Source organism: Salvelinus alpinus, chromosome 1 (genome assembly GCF_045679555.1).
Source record: "Salvelinus alpinus chromosome 1, SLU_Salpinus.1, whole genome shotgun sequence".
In the NCBI taxonomy this organism is placed as follows: domain Eukaryota; kingdom Metazoa; phylum Chordata; class Actinopteri; order Salmoniformes; family Salmonidae; genus Salvelinus; species Salvelinus alpinus.
The window spans coordinates 58542117-58561858 of record NC_092086.1 but is presented as its reverse complement, the minus strand read 5'-3'; the positions used below and the strand labels follow the sequence as shown (position 1 = coordinate 58561858).

General features: G+C 42.0%; 1 protein-coding gene across 2 annotated transcripts; it reads right to left on the bottom strand.

Moving 5' to 3' along the window:
• Positions 1–1816: 1816 nt before the first annotated feature.
• LOC139545735 (serine/threonine-protein phosphatase 4 catalytic subunit B) lies at positions 1817–16025 on the bottom strand. Of its 2 annotated transcripts, none has more exons than XM_071353945.1 (9): positions 15871–16025; positions 15075–15360; positions 14929–14980; positions 6323–6373; positions 5996–6097; positions 5489–5662; positions 3813–3939; positions 3434–3623; positions 1817–3234 (listed from the first exon to the last, which is right to left on the bottom strand). In XM_071353945.1, the coding sequence occupies exons 2-9, from the start codon at positions 15182–15184 to the stop codon at positions 3105–3107; spliced, it is 936 nt and encodes a 311-aa protein (XP_071210046.1). In that variant the 5' UTR covers positions 15185–15360; positions 15871–16025; the 3' UTR covers positions 1817–3104. The 2 variants fall into 2 exon arrangements, with proteins under 2 accessions (XP_071210046.1, XP_071209959.1); XM_071353858.1 differs by having other exon boundaries at positions 15834–15993.
• Positions 16026–19742: the final 3717 nt, after the last annotated feature.

Genomic DNA, 19742 nt, shown 5'->3' with positions numbered 1-19742 from the left:
GAGAACGATAATACCCAGCAACAGTCAAGAGCTATTTGAAAGTTGAATGCTTAAAACACAGCAAATCAAACTGTTTGGAGAAAGACTTTGTGGAGACAAGCAAGCACGGAAGGTGTTCCTTGGTAAAAATTGCCAGAGCACAAGTCAGAATTGGGGCTAGCAACAGTAGATGCACCAGGGTGTACATGCACATTTCCAGATATCATCAGCAGTAATACAATCAGGGCACGGCAGAGGACAGGGAGAGCTCTGTAGTGTTGATTTATGACATTTGAATGTGGATTAGATGGCAACAAGATCATATTGTACAGCAATTTCATCAGGTAACATGAATACCACGTCGGCATCCCGAGTGTGGAAACAAACATAGTCTGTCCCACGGTTGGGTAAACAAGCAACTTCATAGTCAACAAAGCACACAGGAGTCATGAGGCAAATAGCATAAAGCACAAGATAAAATATATAATTACTTGGGGCTAGCCAGTCACTCGCCCCAACAGTGCGTGTGCTGGAGACGAGTGAAAGCTCGGGAGAGAGGGTGGAGTGTGGCGGGGGTACCTGTACCAGACAGGTGGAGGCAGGCTAGGGCAGACGGTGAACAGATCGCCAGGTGGAATCCAAGCAGCAGTGCAGCAGGCAATGGGAGTAGGTGTCACAACCACTTGGGAGAAGATTTTTCAGGTTCCTTGTAGAAATTCCCAGCTAGCTAGCAAGTCTTTGTCCACCGTTTTTTTCCAAGTGGAAAAGGAGGTCATTAGCTAGCTATATCTCTTTAGTGTTGGCAAATTGTCCTTTACAACATCCAAACAAAGTTGTCCTGTGGCTGTTGTATTTTGGAGATTACGGGGAGGATATTTTCTGATGTGATCAAAGCAACAAAATTGTTTATTGAGGTAATTGACAATTGAAGTGTCCTTGCAGCATATCAGATCAAAATAGAGATAAATCCAGGGGATACTGTATTGTAAGGACCTCTGCACAGATGGAGGGGGCTTCAAAGGCCTCTGCATTTGGGTAGGGGAGGCTGTGAAACTCTCCTGCCATTGTTGGGCTCAAGGGCTTTGACACCTCTACTTCACACCTGTGCTAATTGATCTAATCTGTCCTAGCAAGCCTGGTAGCCTTAACTTCGCATTCAGTCCTTGTAAAGTCAAATATATAATTTATATTTGTTTTTCTTCTTGCCTTTAAAAGTAACTTCTGACTAAACATTACTCAGTTCCAGGTTAGATGGTGTTTTCAGGTTTCTTGTGCTTCTTTTGCTGATCGTTGGTTTGCCAGCGCATTCGCTGTATATACCTAGGAAATAATACTCTTTGTTAGTAGGAATCCTTCCAGGTAATTTTGTCCAAAATTAGGTTGCAGGTTTGGAGTTTTGATTTGAAGGTTGATGTTGTGGAGGGTAGAATCCTGTATATGTCCTTGCAGAAAAACAAAACTTTATCTAGCTCATAATCCATCTTTCTGTAAAAACATGCTGAAAATGCAGAAGCCCATCTACTCATTAGCTCTCTCTCTGAATGTTTTACTCTGTGAAGTTCCACATATTTATTTAAATATATAAACATGTGGAAATATATAAAAACAGTCATGCTGGACAAGTGTGCCTGCTAAATTACTCAAATGTTATCTACAATCACCACACGTACTCATTTCATGCATTCTGTAATATTGCTATTAGTACTTTGGTTGGGAACAACACCCAACAGTATATCATGTCTGGATATATAAATTGAAGTAGGTCAAAAACTGTTTTTTTCTTCTTCAATCCATGGATCAACTGGCTAAACAAACAGAACTTGAAACCTCCAGCGGATAAAGGAGATTGATACAAAAAGATTTTATTTTCACAATATCAAAAGTCAACAGTGAACCCTACAGAGATTTGTGGATCAATAGGCATCAACAAGCTAGAGAGAAGAAGAAAAAAACAGTTGTGTGTAGTGATCCCATTTAACCAGTTACTTTATTTTTGTTTGAGTGTAGGTGCATGCTGAATAGCATTGAGAACAATGTTTTTGAAAACTGAGACAAAACACAAGCAAACAGTAAACTGAAATAGCAAACTGGAGCAAAAATCATTTTTGCAGTTCATCCTTTACACAACAGTTATACAAAAATCTAAGAAAAGAAAAATGTGTAAGAAATTATGCATATGGAAAATTCAACCCAGAAATGGGGTTACTTTCCTATATCTGCAGATTAAAAGATTATCTCATCTCCTTTCAAGTATCCCTCCATCTGTAGGACAATGTTCCCATTTTCAAATGTAAAAATACTACAAGATTAAGGGGAATGGCAAATACCAAACAACTCAATGGCGGCAAGAGGGGATAAGAGAAGTTAATAGGAGGGGAGGAAGAAAAAGGAGAACTCCGTGATGGCCATTTTAAAGAGCTGAAATAACAACAGTCATGGGCACAGTTTCAAACGGACCCAAAGCGGTCACAACTAAACACTTCATGATCTTCCGACCAAGGTCTGGACAGTATCAGCAGTATGGTAATAGCTCCACCTCATCCTCTGACAGGGTAGGTGGATAGAGGGCTAGGTAGAGTTTCTGCCATATTGCTCACACTGACACAGCTCTTTCATCTCTCCAGTGGGTAATCAAGAAGTGTCTAGAGCGGGGTTGGCAACCCTGGTCCTGGAGTGCGGCAGGCACTTCCTGTTTTTGATTAAACTGACCTGGAAGACCAAGTGTGTTGAATTTAGGCAATCACTGAACTGATCAATAAGCTTATTAGCTCAGTGTGGCGCCTTGAGACAATTGTACAGTACCTGCGGCACTCCAGGAACAGGGTTGCCTACCCCTGGTCTAGGAGTCAGTTTGAAACAGAACCGAAGAGATTCAAGACACCAGAACCATCCTAACATAAAGGGCGCGTTCCTCTGCCCAGGCATTGCTGACGCATGCCAGATCTTACAACCCCTGGATAGGTATTTTAAGTATCAGCTAACCACATCAAGTTATAGCAAACGACGCATCAAGTTATAGCAATCGACGACAGTCGATGACGTGGCACGTAACCATTGGTTGATGCACGCAACGTCTAAGCAGGGGAACGCGACCAAAGGCTCCATATTCCCTCCAGGGTGAGAGGTCACAGGAAGTAGTCTGCCACTGGCTTTTTGGAGGGAATGCCCCTGGTTTCCTGCGGAGCGGCTTCAAATATGATGAACTCCCTCTGCAGGTGCTCATCCAGCTCCAAGATGGCCGCCACATTACCACATCTGTTTGTCACAGAGAGAGAGACAGAAGGGGTCAGGAAAAAGAGGTGGTTGCTATTACGACCGAAACAAGCTAACCAAGCACATGCATACACAGCAGAGTTTGGCCATAAACTCAGCAGTCCAAATACAGAATATGTAGGACGGGAGAAGAAAACGAGAGGAGAAGCGAGCAAGAAAAAGATGGAGACAGGACACAGACCTGTAGCAGTAGTTGGGTGCGGACCACACAGTGAGCACGGTCTCATTGAAGTGCCACTTGTATCCCTCCATTACCAGCTGGTGGGCCCTGCAGATCATGTGGATGTCGTTGGCTGCGTTGAACTGGGCCACCACGTCACTGCCAAACAGGTAGCCCGCCCCCCTTGGGCTCACACCCCACCCTGTAGTGTCTGGGAGAGAGAGAAGCAGAGATATTCTGGTTGTTACTGGAGTCGTCTCATTCCTTTTCGTTGGGGCATAGATGCTAAAATGTGTGACAGAAAGACTTGGAGGAATCTTCACCATCGTGCTTATAGCTACACGTTTTTGGGGCAGAAGGTTATTTAGGGGGTTGTTTCTGGACAGTATCAGTATCTTACCTTCTGGGTCAGACCACAGCAGGTCACACATGGGGCCGTCGTGAGGCACTTCCTGCTTCCTGTCGATAGTTCTGATTTGGTCCAGAGTTTGAATAGATGGAGAAAGGCCGCCGTGCACACAGAATATCTACACAAAGAGAGAGTAAGAATCTACACTGAACAAAAATATAAAACACAACATGTAAAGTGTTGGTCCCATGTTCCCTGAGCTGAAATAAAAGACCCCTGACATTTTTCATACGCACAAAAAGCTTATTTCTCTCAAGTTTTGTGCACAACTTTAGTGAGCATTTCTCCTTTGCCAAGATGATATGCCACACCTGTCAGGTGGATGGATTAAGAAGCTGATTAAACTGCATGATCATTAGACAGGTGCACCTTGCGCTGGGGACAATAAAAGGCCACCCTAAAATGTGCAGTTTTGTCACACAATCCCACAGATGTCAAGTTGAGGGACCGTGCAATTGGCATGCTGACTGCGGGAATGTCCACCAGAGCAGTTGCCAGAGAATTGAATGTTAATTTCTCTACCATAAGCCATCTCCAACATCTAGAAAATTTGGCAATACATCCAACAGGCCTCACAACCGCCGACCACGTGTATGGCGTCGTGTGGCGAGCAGTTTGCCGACGTCAACATTTTGAACAGAGTGCCCCATGGTGGCGGTAGGGTTAAGGAATAGGCAGGCATAAGCTATGGACAACGAACACAATATAATTTTTAAATCGATGGCAATTTGAATGCACAGAGATGCCGTGACAAGATCCTGAGGACCATTGTTGTGCCATTCATCCGCAGTCATCACCTCATGTTTCAGCATGATAATGCACGGCCCCATGTCGCAAGGATCTGTACACAATTCCTGGAAGCTGAAAATATCCTCGTTTTTTCATGGCCTGCATACTCAGATATGTCACTCATTGAACATGTTTGGGATGCTCTGGATCAACGTGTATGACAGTGTGTTCCAGTTCCTGCCAATATCCAGCAACTTCACATAGCCATTGAAGAGGAGTCAGACAACATTTCACAGGCCACAATCAACAGCCTGATCAACTCTATGCGAAGGAGATGTGTTGCACTGCATGAGGCAAAAAAATAATAATTCAACGTATCTGTGAGCAACAGATGCATATCTTTATTCCCAGTCATGTGAAATCCATAGTTTAGGGCCTAATGAATTTATTTCAATTGACTGACTATATTATATGAACTGTAACTCAGTAAAATCTTTAGAATTGTTGCATGTTGTGTTTATATTGTTGTTCAGTCTAGTTAAGGCCTTACACAATCCAACTCCAGAAACAGGTTTCTTTAAAAACATTATTCTTCATACAGCAGCAAAACATGTTTGAACCGATGAGTGCGATTGCGATCGTTACTTGCATTAATTACAGAGTTAACAATTACAGAGGAAAACTAGAGCTAGCAGGAAAGATATAAAGAGGGGAGATTGTAGCGAGTCGTGCTGTTTCAGTGAGACCTAGATATTTAGTGAGACTAGCCATCTAACCATGACAATCTAGCCTGGTCCCAGATCTATTTTTGCTGTATTGTCAACTCCTATGTTCATTGTCACGTCCCTACATGGCATGACCATAGGAGTTGGTAAGATGGCACAAATAACAATCAGAGAGAAGCAGAGAAATATGACTGAAGGGGCTGGGGAGCGCACCTTGCCGTCGATGATGGCAGAGAGGGACAGGTAATCAAAGATCTCGGTGCAGTATCTCCAAACAGTGACCGAGCCGTACTTTCGGAGGCACTCGTCATAGAAGCCGTAGACCTGTGTGATCTGCCGTGACTCATGGTTCCCTCGGATCAGAGTGATCCTGTCTGGATACCGCACCTGTGGGAGGAGGAAGGGGTAAGTTACTTGTTAGAACTGGTCCTTCAGAGGGACCCTACTGGCTAAAAAGCAAATGAGAGGGGTGGTAGGTCCAACTTTGACCCATAGAGAGCTTAGGTTAGTAGTAGGGCTAGACACAAAGGTCACACATCGCACAGTACAATGAAGAAGTACACAAAAATGTCCAATCATTGCATTTCCTGAATTTACATAAGTTTAAATTGAATTAACCCCCACCTTGCATAGCATTAGAAACACTACTACAGAGGGGGTAAAAGAGGGTCAGAAGAATAAAAACAATTGAATAGCTTTGATTTGGCTTCTCTCGAGTACCTTGAGTGCTAGCAGCAGCAGGAACGTCTCAACACTGTAGAAGCCTCGGTCCACAAAGTCACCCATGAAGAGATAGTTTGTCTCCGGAACATCACCCCCAACCTTGCACACACGCAATTGAAGTGTTAAATAATGACACAGCAAAAATGGCACAGTAGAATATGACATGTATGTAAATTACATAGAGTTTATGGCATTATGAAGCAAAATGGTGCTTCATGGTGCATATGTTGAGTTTGGAACTGTACACACACACCGCACAGAGCAGCACTCAGAAATCATACAGATGAAATGCAGGAAATGCACACAAAAGGAGACTGAACTTACTCTAAACAACTCCTTCAGGTCATAAAACTGTCCATGGATATCCCCACACACCTGTGATAGAAAATGAGAATTGTAGGGAATTAAAGGGAAACAATTCAGGAAGTAAAGCTGAGCAAACATGTATTTAATCCACTAATACTAAACATGTGCTTGTAACATAGAAAAATCTATATTTTTTGTATTTTGATCTTGAACAACGTTTATTAGAGGTAAGGGTAGCGCTATCTTGAATTGCCATGGTAACGCCGATGTGTCATTGCATTGGTAGGAGTGAGCAAATTGTGAGTTTTGGCACAGACTGCAAGTGAATGCTGCCACCGGGAATTTCTTCGCCTCTACTGGATTGCGATCAGGACAACAATATTGAGGAATGAAACTGTATACAATTCCTTTTGATGTAATGATATGTACACTTTAGAGTATTTTTTCAGTTGATGAGTCGGTGAAATGAAATTGCCAAGCCGAGTAGACAATCAGCCAAAATGAGGCAAAGTAGCTAACTAGCTAGCCAGTCTACTTGATTGAGCTCAACTTGTCTTTATGTAAATATTTCATTGATAACTACAAAACTAAAATACTCCTATTGACACTTTGAAGAGCATTTGTCATTATGTATGAGCTAGACCTAGCTAACACAAACTGGCTAATGATTAAGTTAGAAATGAAGAAGTGCTACATGGTATACCGGTACCAAAACATCATGATACTTATGGATACCAACATTTTCGAATACCATAGTGCCGTTTCATATGATACTACCCGTGTTATGTGTTAATAACATTTAGACTACGGGGGGGGTGGTTGAAGAATGCTTTGCATGGCTAAACAAGGAGTTTTCTAGCTTAAGTACATGTTCATTAAAAGTAGTTAAACCTACGCCCCAGTTTGTCATTATACAAGGAACAAACATAAACCTACCAACATTTTCGGCCCTACCGATCTAAAAAAAAACATTGGCACCTGTAATTTCAACAACAACAAAAAGAAAAGTAGCCTCCCGGGTGGCGCAGTGGTCTAAGGCACTGCATCGCAGTGCTAGCTGTGCCACCAGAGACTCTGGGTTTGAGCCCAGGCTCGAAGGAGTCCGGGAGGTCCATGGGACGACGCACAATTGGCTTAGCGTTGTCCGGGTTAGGGAGGGTTTGGCCGGTAGGGATATCCTTGTCTCATCGCACACTAGCGACTCCTGTGGCGGGCCGGGCGCAGTGCATGCTGATCAGGTCGCTAGGTGTACAGTGTTTTCTCCGACACATTGGTGCGGCTGGCTTCCGGGTTGGATACGCGCTGTGTTAAGAAGCAGTGCGGCTTGGTTGGGTTGTGTTTCGGAGGACGCATGACTCTCGACCTTCGTCTCTCCCGAGCCCGTATGGGAGTTGTAGCGATGAGACAAGACAGTAACTACAAACAATTGGATACTACAAAATTGGGGAGAAAAAGTGGGTATTTTTTTAATTACAAATAAAAAATGTAAGCAACAGCATCTAGTCTCTTGTAAGCACCGGTCCAATAATGTCCCCTTCACTTCAATGCGCATATCACGTGGCAGCAGTAATCCGCCCGCCGAATCCCATTCCAGCAATCACTCACCAGCTTCTCTCTATCCTCTCTTCCTGCGCATATGTTCCTCAGTTTTTGAAATAAAATTTAGCCCTGATGGCGAGGGTAGATGCAGACACTGATCAGTCTTCTGTTGTTACATTTGATACATTGGAGCAGTGCGCAGAGCAAGCAAAGTTGATAGGGCTACATTCTATATCATTTAATTCCTGGTATAACCAAGACAAGAAGGCCAGTCTGATAGGCTTTGCAAGTTCGCTGTCACGCAGCAGTGCCAGAGGAAAAACAGCTTCGCGACAGTCATACTTGCAGCTTTACAGCAAAGAAAATGACTTGTCACTAGCTCAAAGGGTGAAAAAATATGACTCACATTACTGGAGCAACCTTTTTCTTCCTGTGCGATTTCGAACGCATTTGATATTTCACAAACCATGTGGCGGGCTGTTTTAAACTAATCCCGGGCCGCTAATCATTGTTTTGATGAACAACGTTCACTCATGTCACCTAGCTGGCTAACAACCTGGTAACTTGACAGTAAGTCTTGGCAAATTTGATTAGCACAGGGTCTGCTACTCATGAGATGTGCTTCAAAAGGTAGGATTAAAATAGGCCTAATGGAAGTCTAAACTATCAAAAATCTCTTTCTGGTGCTCCTTACATTCTGTTTGGTGCCTAACGTTTTTAAAGTTGGGAGCAGTGTGTATGTGTTTCTGGGAGAGAGTTGTGTGTTTATGAGGGAGACTGAGAGCGTGTGTGAGGGAGGGAGAGTGTGTGTCTTAATTGAAGAGTAAAGGTTTCATGCAGTGTTTTCCCCTTACTGCCACAATGACATGCAGACCATTATGCATGTATATTCCTTCCTCCCATCCCTCCAGCCAAATCACAGGCAGGCCTTTGCAAATATGAGCAAATTAGTCATTCTACGCAGTATTCTATTCTACAGTGAACAGTGTGAAGTAAATTCAATATGTTGTATTGCGTAGAAGTGTGAATATCAGTGACACATTTTTTGTGTAGCACATGCGCATAGCGTTTAGAAAACGGGAACAAGTGCCGGGAATGGGGCGAACAGGACACTGGGCCACTGAATCCCCCGGTATCGTGGCAAAACTAGAGGGCTGCTGCAGGATTGCTATTTACCAGTAAAATGTATGATCCCCATATAGCTAACTACATAGCTAGATAAGTGTATTTTTATCTGTGATGCTATGATTCCTAAAAATGGTAAGCCTGCTGGCTGTTGATTCCAAGAATGAATGTACCCTTAGCCTGAAGCCTATCCCTGATGATGGCTAGCTTTAATGACTTTTGAAAGCACAGGCTGGTAGTCAGATGGTAACTAAATCATCCTGGTCTAACTGGTTTGTGACTTACAGGCATAAATTATCATATTATTTCTCTAAAAGTCCAATCAAATCAAATGTTATTGGTCACATACACGTGATTAGCAGATGTTATTGCGGGTGTAGCGAAATGCTTGTGCTTCTAGCTCTGACAGTGCAGTAATATGTAACAAGTTATATCTAAAAAATTACACAACATATACCAAATACACACAAATCTAGGTAGGAATGAACTAAGACTATATACATATGGACGAGCGAGGTCCGAGCAGAACGGACTAAGATACAGTAGAATAGTATAGAATACAGTATATACATATGAGATGAGTAATGCCAGATATGTAAACCTTATTAAAGTGACTAGTGTTCCATTCCTTAAAGTGGCCAGTGATTTATAGTCTATACCTATAGGCAGCAGCCTCTAATGTGCTAGTGATGGCTGTTTAACAGACTGATGGCCTTGAGATATAAGCTGTTTTTCAGTCTCTCAGTCACAGCTTTGATGCACCTGTACTGACCACGCCTTCTGGATGGTAGTGGGGTGAACAGGCAGTGGCCCGGGTGGTTATTGTCCTTGTTGATCTTTTTGGCCTTGCTGTGACATCCTGGAGGGCGGGTAGTTTTCCCCGGTAATGTATCAGGAAGACCGCACCACCCTCTGGAGAGCTTTGCGGTTGTGGGCAGTTGCCGTACCAGGCTGTGATACAGCCGGACAGAATGATTTCAATTGTGCATCTGTAAAAGTTTGAGGGTTTTAGTTGACAAGCCACATTTCTTTAGCCTCCTGAGGTTGAAGAGGCTCTGTTTCACCTTCTTCACTACACTGCCTGTGTGGGTGGTCCATTTCAGTTTGTCAGTGATGTGTTCGCCAAGGAACTTGAAGCTTTCCACGTTCTCCACTGCGGTCCCGTCGATGTAGATAGCAAAGGGTGCACCCTCTGAAGTCCACGACCATCTCCTTTGTTTTGTTGACGTTGAGTGAGAGGTTGTTTTTCAGGCACCACACTCCCAGAGCCCTCACCCTAGGCTGTCTCGTCATCGTTGGTAATCAAGCCTACTACTGTTGTGTCGTCTGCAAACTTGATTGAGTTGGAGGCGTGCTTGGCCATGCAGTCATGGGTGAACAGTAAGTTCAGGATGGGGCTGAGCACGCACCCTTGTGGGGCCGCAGAGTTGAGGATCAGCGGAGTAGAGGTGATGTTTCCTACCTTCACCACCTGGGGTCGGCCCAGCATGGAAGTCCAGGATTCAGTTGCACAGGGCGACTCCACTTTGTCTCTATACTGACGTTTTGCCTGTTTGATTTCCTTGCGGAGTGAATAACTACACTGCTTATATTCTTCCATATTCCCATCCCGCGAATGCTACCATCTATCCACGGTTTCTGGTTAGGGTAGGTTTTAATAGTCACACTGGGTACTATATCTCCTATACACTTCCTCCTAAACTCAGTCACCGTATCCGTGTATGGGTCTTGAATTTTTTACGCAAGCTGCCCGGAAAATATCCCAGTCCGCGTGATCAAAACACTCCTGAAGCGTGGATTCCGATTGGTCAGACCAGCGTTGAATAGTGCGAAGCACAGGTCCTTCCTGTTTGAGTTTCTGCCTATAGGACGGGACGAGCAAGATGGAGTTGTGGTCAGATTTGCCGAAAGGCGGACAGGGGAGGGCCTTGTAAGCATTCCGGAAGTTTGAATAGCAATGGTCGAGAGTCTTAGCAGCGCGAGTAGTACAGTCGATATGTTGACAGAACTTCGACATTCGAGTCCACAGATTTGCTTTGTTAAAATCCCCAGCTACAATAAATGCAGCCTCAGGATATGTGGTTTCCAGCTTGCATAAAGTCCAGTGAAGTTCCTTGAGGGCCGTCCAGGTAACTGCTTGAGGTGGGCTGTAAACGGCCGTGGCGATGTCGGAGGAGAATTCTCTTGGGAGATAATATGGTCTGCATTTAATTGTTAGGTATTTTAGGTCGGGTGAACAAAAGGACTTGAGTTCCTGTATGTTTCTAGAATTACACCATGAGTCGTTAATCATGAAAAACACCCTTCTGTTTCCCGGAGAGATATTTATTCCTGTCTGCGCGATGTACTGAGAATCCTGCTGGCTTTACCGGCTCCGACAGAGTATCCCAAGAGAGCCATGTTTCTGTGAAACAAAGTATGTTACACGCCCCGATGTCTCTCTGGAAAGAAATCCTTGCTCTAAGCTCATCAACTTTGTTATTGCGAAGTCTAAGCCTTTCGAGGGAGGTTCTAAGCCAACATATGGAATTGTTTAAAGATGGTCATACCATGGATCATTTAGATATTTTATTTTAGGGCCCCTGTAGGCATCAGAAAATATAAAATATTGAATTTGGCTTTTGCTACTATAGCTCATTAAAACGCATTGAATAACACATTCATAAATGGCAAAACAGACAGTCAAAAAATAAATCATAAGGAATAAGGTTTTGAAGTGTCTGTCATATATAGGAGATAAGCTCAAGAAATATATTATGTGGGTTGAATGCTGTAACACAGAATAAAACAATTAATACAAGTCCCATGATGGTAATGACTGCCCATTACTGCTTATTAACCATTTATTTACATTAATAAAATATTTGTTTTATTTGATGAGTTTATTATTTCATTCCAAGTCATCATTTCATATAGAGCTGCTGCCTATGCGGTCTGACAAAATCACTATTTTAGTAGTTTTTCAAAGTAAATAAGGCATATACTTTTATGACTGCTGAATACCAACTATCAATCCCTTAGATCATGTATTTTCAGGCTCGCGAAGCAACTGCTTTCTATCTCTCTCCATCCTGTGTTCTCTCTTCTCCCCCTCTCAGGGTCTTGCGCCGCATAGACCGGACAAGTTTAAGTGGGCGTGCAATGGATTATGGTCATTGTAGTTAACTACCACGTTTTCTGTGCTTAACTATGTAGAATATTGGCCTGTTGGAAACTACAACTCCCTACTACATCACAGTGTTCAGGCTTGATCTGATATATCTACAGAAACTGCACATCGAGCTTACAGAAAAACGAGTCTCCCCTTTCCATAATGGGGTCATACTAGTTTGTAGCCCAAACAGTTTGGATGCTACAGATAGAAGTTGGCATATCAGCGGTACTGACTTCAGACGAGTCCGTGTGGCTTCTGGTGGTCGTAGAGCAAAACAGTGAACACCACTGGGCTCCTGAGTCTCTCATCTTTCCATTTTTCAAACCCGTTTGGACGCTACAGACGTTTTCATGAGAAGAGATGGGATGTCTCCTGTTCTGACAAACAGCGCTGTAGCTCTGCCACTTTCCACCGTAGATGTGGAAGGCCGACAGGCGGATGCGGTGGATTGAGACGCATCTTATATAGCTTAAACGGAATGATTTTGATGGGAATTTGTGTATTTTGTTAGATTGACTCACAGGTGCATCAATAGATTTAAGGATTATGGACTATCAGATATGAAATTATGTTACATGTTTGCTCAAAACCTTTGGATAAAAAAATGTAACTGTCGCCTTGCAAGCCGATTGATAACTTCTTGTACAACTCCCTTCCATTCATTGTTCCATTTTTTATGTGCTGAAGGGTCATCATTACTTGGGGAAGATGAGGACGAGATTGAAATGGACGAGCAGGAGGAAGTTTGAGCCACCACGTGATACTGCTGCCTCTGCCAAGTTTTTTGACTGGAAGGTAACTGTCAATGATTATTGTTATGTACTATTAGGCCTATATATAAACTAGGTCTTTTTATTTTTTTTAAACACTCACTCTCTATATGACACTGGGGTGCACTGTCAGCTCTCAGACCTTTGTGTTGAGGACGACACTATAGACATGTCACCTGTGCAACAGGCAGTCAATAGTTGAACCCACAGTAACAAGGACAGGCAGGGGCTGAAGAGACTGGACAACATGCTGCAAACAGTGCTGAGGGACAATCACACCCTCGCAGGACAGATACATAGATATACATACCATATATACTTAGGTACTAGTGAAGGGACTTCTGGTCTTCACCCAATAGCTTAGATTGTCACTGGTCATTTCCCCTTTCTTGCATGCTTTTAATTTGTTCCCATTTTGACTCTTCGTGTATTAGGCTATAGGCCTAGTGGAATGTTTGTAAGAAGAAATTTAAGTTGTAAAAGCAAATTGTTATTATATGCCTAATTCTTATAATATTTTGCAATTCCAGTAAAATTTTGATGACAATATCCCAAAGATGAATGTTGTATATAATGTTATGGTTATGATAGCATGATGTAACTTGCACTTTGTTTTCAGGGTGGAATGAGATCATGTATTCCCTTAACTTTATGGAAAGATTTATATTTCTTATGTATGCGTCTTTCCTTATCAAATGTAAGACTAAATGCCATTTGTAATATGTTTTGGTGCATATATGCATTTACTATACTATCCAAATAAGAAAGTGTCAACACCAGAACATTCCATAAAATTCTAGAAAGATTCCACCGGTCTTTAAAACAGCTGTAACTCATTCACAGTTAAAAGGTATTTCTATTCTGATTTCAGACTATCAATCCTTACAAAACAAGGAAGACTCAATATACTCTAAGTGTTTCTTTATCTTCATTAGGAAGTTGTGTAAATTGCAGTTGTTTGGGAAAAAAAGTGTATGCCACATTTTCACAGGTGTTTTTTCTTGACTGATTACCATTTGATTTACGTCATATCATTTGAAAGGGCTGTTTCTCAGCTTTCAAAATATGTATCATGTTTTCATAATGGTTTGACACCAGCAAAGTATGGCTCATTTAGGTATGCATGATCTCAGTAAATTCAGGAATTTCAAAAAACTCCTACCGATGATGCAAAAATGCCAATATGGCGATTTACAATTAAGTCTGGTTTACAGTCTGTCTATCGACATGTCTGTAGACAATTGTCTTAGCAACATCATGAACATTCTATCGTCGTCCGACATCAAACTTTATACTTATGAAAAAGTATAAACCTATAACAGCCTCTGCATGACATCAGCACCCCAGTGCTCCAAATAGCATACTTTCTCTATTTTAACACCAATAAAACCCATCCGTTTAAAAATGAATTCAGTAAATGTCAACCTAGCAAGCCAGGCAACTAAAATATATTTTCTAAACAATGTTTTGGTTCGTTGTCTAGCCAGTTCAAATAATGACCAGAGTATTGCTGACAACATCTAAACTTTAGTTACTTGTTATCCATTATTACAGGAAAGTAAACCAACATAATTATTTACAAGGTAATGGCAAGCTTACAGAAAATAGCTTAGTGCCATAGTGTGACAAAATAAAAGTAGGTCATTCTGAGAATTTTTGAACTGCATCATAGGAGGATTTGGTCTGGGTACTGTGACAGTCGCAGTGAAGTAAACTTTTTTCACATCTGTGCGACAAGGAAAGTGACAGTCGCAGCGACGGTCTACAGACATTCGACCTGAGTATAAATCAAATGTTGTTTTGACCAGTGACACTGGTCGCATTCTAATTGCCTACAAACACGTCATTAGACCAAGTATGAACTAGACTTTACAGTTAACTGGTGTTCTAAAGCCTAGTGTTTCCATTCCCCCTTAATGTATTCAGCCATCCAACATTACATGTAACATGAGGGCTCAGATTGGGAAGTGCAAATAATGGCAGTCTAGGCAAATCTACAAAGTAATCAAGATGTCTTCTATTCTGAAAATACTCACAGTAACTGGAGAATCCACCCTCTGTACGTTACTCTCCTCTACCAGAATCTCCCTGTAACACAAACACAAGCAGACGACAGGCTTAGTGATGAAGATTTAGATAGTATCAGAAATGTTAAAGTAATACAGCCTTTGTGTTTAATTACCTGGCCTTGGCACACAGTGCTTTGACTTCATTTTCCTTGATGAGTTCACAACGCCTAAGTTGTTCTATCTGTCTGTCCAGATCACTGATGTCCCCCATTGTCACACACATATGGAGCGAGAGGCTCACGCACAATCCTCACTCTGGGGTCTGGAGGAGACACCTACAGGGCCTCGCAAACACAGTGTTTATTCTTCACACAGTCACCCTGGTCCGAACATACACACTCTCGCTGTTCAGGCAGTTCTAGTCACAAAGAGAGCGGCAGATTGGAGCAGTAGAGGGATCTATGGAAGAGTAAGAGATTACATTTTTTAGAGCATGGTAACATGTAGACATTGTTATACGTCTGTTCTGTTCAGTGTGAGGGCTTCAAACAGTGGAAACCCCAATAAACTAACTAGCGTAATAGTTAGCGTTACTAGCGAAGTTTGCGAGTTAGTTAGCATGAAGTGAGTTAAACATTAACATAATAACGTTAGTTAATTGGTAACGTTAGCTCAGTCAGCTAGTTGGCTGGTCTTTTCATTAAGGTTGGTATTATGGTTATATTTGTGTTCATATTTAATACTCAGATAGTTCTCTTTTCTACCACGAACTGCGTTGTTAGGATTAGCTAACCAGTTAGCTAACAATCTTGGCCTGTTTATCAGGTACTTACGAAATGCTAACGTTGCTTAGCTAGCTAATTTAGCTTGCTAGCTAGCTGTTACCAATGTTTTCTAGTCGAAACGGCGTAATCCAAAACTAACATAAATACCTTTGAATATTGTGGAAGAAGAACTCGAGATACATACATATAGCTGTTTTATTCCACGTAAAAGCAATTTTTTTCCGCTCCAAAAGGGTTATTATCTTTTTTCACCGGTTCACCAAACCACAGCCGGACGGGCTCTGTCTGCAACTTCCGCTTTCGGGGACGCGCATTTCGCAGTCATGAAACGGGAGGGGAATTTTTCAGGTTTTAAGCAAATTTCCGACAATTCTACATTTTGACATGACTAATGCCGTGTTCTTATGCTGAAACATAACAAAATTAATGGTGTCCTGACTGTCTACACATATTTTCTACATACTTTCTATTTGGTTTTAGTCGTTTAAGTTGCCACTGAAATAGTTTTTCCAATCCTGAAAATGTCAAATAATAACAATATGAATTTGCTATCCACAAACAATTTCATCCCCATTGATGTATATGAACCCTTGATTGCTTTTTCTATGTATTGGCAAATGAGAGGCGTTGAAGCCATTGGCACTCCCCAGAAGGAATGGATGGAATTCTACAGTATTTAAATTTCATGTTTTAAGGACAATATTACATGTATTTAAGTATTTTTTGTTGTTGTAGTGCGGACACTAACATTAGTACTTAAAAAAAAAAAATATATATATATATACCCTTTTCTAAGAGATTCAAAATTTCTCTCAGGTGCATCCTGTTTCCATTTGTCATCCTTGAGATGTTTCTACAACTTGATTGGAGTACACCTGTGGTAAATTCAATTGATTGGACATGATTTGGAAAGGCTCACACCTGTCTATTGTAGGGGCTGAATCAGAATTAGTTAGGTAACATAGATAAATAAGATGTTTTATTTACATAATATGCTTATGTGAGATACTTGTCATTAGAATGTCTCCTTTTGGACTATACTGTTGGCAGTTGCACTTTTCCCTTCTCTGCTAGGGAAAAGTCACTTGGGGCCCAGAGAGGTGAGAGGTCAGGCTTGTCTTTTACATGTCTGGTAATATGCAGAATATCAGAAAGGAAGAGGTCAGAATGGAACATTGTCTTCATATGTGAATGTATCTGTTAAACCATGTGAAGGGATGATTAAGGGGGAACCAATTATCTCTTGGCTCCACAATGTCTGTACGCCAGTCACTCCCTCCTTTTCCCATCGGGGGGAGGAGTATGGCAGTGTCTGGAACCATTGTATGTCCCCTCTGATGTTGCATTAATCTTGAGATAGTATATGACCTAGAAGTCACTCCCCTCAGTGAGCTTGTCCAGGAGTGGGGAGAAGAGGGGGTGTATCTTGGCTATAAAATATGTTGGTATTCTCTTATAGGCACTCTCAGAATTCATTTATAGACACTGAATTGATCTGTCAAAAGGCTATGGTGAAGCTCATATAATTAAAGATGAAGTTTAAGTATAACTCTGACTTGTGGGTGGTTTATAACTCTCCTCATTTAGTAATACAGGAAACTACCACAACACTATATAAGGTCCCACAGTTGACAGTGCATGTCAGAGCAAAAACCAAGCCATGAGGTCAAAGGAATTGTTCGTAGAGCTCAGACAGGATTGTGTTGAGGCACAGATCTGGGGAAGGGTACCAAAAAAATTCTGACGCATTGAAGGTCTTCAAGAACATAGTAGCCTCCATCATTCTTAAATGGAAGTTTGGACCCACCAAGACTCATCTTAAAACTGTCTGCCCTGCCAAACTGTGCAAGCAAGGGAGAGGGGCCTTGGTCAGGAAGGTGACCAAGAACCCAATGGTCACTCTGACAGAGCTCCAGAGTTCTTCTGTGGAGTTGGGGAAACCTTCCTGAAGGACAACCATCTCTGCAGCACCCCACCAATCAGGCCTTTATGGTAGAGTGGCCACACGGAAGCCACTCCTCAGTAAAAGGCATATGACAGCCCGCTTGAAGTTTGCCAAAAGACACCTGAAGGACTTTCAGACCATGAGAAACAAGATTCTCTGGTCTGATGAAATCAAGACTGAACTCTTTGGCCTGAATGCCAAGCGTCACATCTGGAGGAAACCTGGCACCATCCCTTCGGTGAAGCATGGTGGTGGCAGCATCATGCCATGGGGATGTTTTTCAGCGGCAGGAACTGGGAAACTAGGTTGAGGGAAAGATGAACGGAGCAAAGTATAGAGAGATCCTTAATGAAAACCTTCTCCAGAGCATTCAGGACCTCAGACTGGGGCGAAGGTTCACCTTCCAACAGGACAACAACCCTAAGCACACAGCCAAAACAACGCAAGAGTGGCTTTGGGACAAGTCTCTGAATGTCATTGACTGGCACAGCCATAGCCCGGACTTGAATCCAATCAAACATCTCTGGAGAGACCTGAAAATGGCTGTGCAGCGACGCTCCCCTTCCAACCTGACAGAGCTTGAGAGGATCTGCAGAGAATGGGAGAAACTCCCCAAATACAAGTGTGCCAAGCTTGTATCATCATAACCAAGATGACTCGAGGCTGTAATCGCTGCCAAAGGTGCTTCAACAAGGTACTCAGTAAAGGGTCTGAATACTTATGTAACTAATATATATATATATTTTTTTATTTATTCATTTAGGTATTGTGTGTGTGTGTGTTGAGGGAAAAAACGATTTAATACATTTTAGAATAAGGCTGTAACGTAAGTAAATGTGGAAAAAGTCAAGGGGTCTGAATACTTTCCGAATGCACTGTAAATCTTTGGTCATCCCATGACCCAGTTGGACTGGGTCGACCCACAGTTTGGGAACCAGGCAACTTCCGCTGTCGGGGACGCACATTTCTTAGTCATGAAATGGGAGGGGAAACCCTGGCTGAGAGTACTTTAGTACCTCTGAATGTAGTTTGCGAACCGAAGTGGGCACCGATCCACATTGTTATTGTTTCAATTAAGTAATCTAACTTTTTTTTTAAACAAAGTGGCCTGGAGAAATGTAACCACGCTAAGATTTAGACAGAGCTATAAATGCAATGCCCGACTATCCACGATATCAAAATGATCGTTTTAACCATGTTTTGAGGCTATGAAATGGTTGTTTACATTTTTTTCAAACATTAGGAGTAAACAAGCCTATAGTTTGGGTTCTGACAGGGTACGACAGTTGAACTAAGCTCATGTGGCATTTATAAGTTACATTCTTCAATAATCAAGGGGTATATACAGTTGAAGTCGGACATTTACACACTTAGGTTGGAGTCATTAAAACTCATTTTTCAACCACCCCACAATTGTATTATTAACAAACTATAGTTTTGGCAAGTCGGTTAGGACATCTACTTTGTGCATGAGAATAGTAATTTTTCCAACAATTGTTTACAGATTATTTCACTGTATCACAATTCCAGTGGGTCAGAAGTTTACATACACTGAATTGACTGTGCCTTAAACAGCTTGGAAGATTCCAGAAAATGTAATGGCTTTCGAAGCTTCTGATAGGCTAATTGACATAATTTGAGTCAATTGGAGGTGTACCTGTGGATGTATTTCAAGGCCTTCAAACTCAGTGCCTCTTTGCTTGACATCATGGGAGAATCAAAATAAATAATCCAAGACATCAGAAAAAAAATTGTAGACCTCCACAAGTCTGGTTCATCCTTGGGAGCAATTTCCAAACGCCTGAAGGTACCACGTTCATCTGTACAAACAATAGTACGCAAGTATAAACACCATGGGACCACGCAGCCGTCATACCGCTCAGAAAGGAGACGTGTTCTGTCTCCTAGAGATTAACGTAATTTGGTGTGAAAAGTGCAAATCAATCACAGAACAACAACAAAGGACCTTGTGAAGATGCTGGAGGAAACAGGTACAAAGGTATCTATATCCACAGTAAAACGAATCCTATATCGACATAACCCGAAAGGCCGCTCAGCAAGGGAGAAGCCACTGCTTCAAAACAGCCATAAAAAAATCCAGACTTTTTGCA

What these genes read in the sequence shown, in the direction of transcription:
- LOC139545735 (XM_071353945.1), bottom strand. Translation starts at nt 15,184, where the DNA reads ATGTGTGTGACAATGGGGGACATCAGTGATCTGGACAGACAGATAGAA. An exon ending in GCACTGTGTGCCAAGGCCAG is followed by an intron (nt 14,981 to 15,074) that starts GTAATTAAACAC and finishes TTTGTGTTACAG; the next exon opens with GGAGATTCTGGTAGAGGAGA. An exon ending in GGGTGGATTCTCCAGTTACT is followed by an intron (nt 6,374 to 14,928) that starts GTGAGTATTTTC and finishes TTTCTATCACAG; the next exon opens with GTGTGTGGGGATATCCATGG.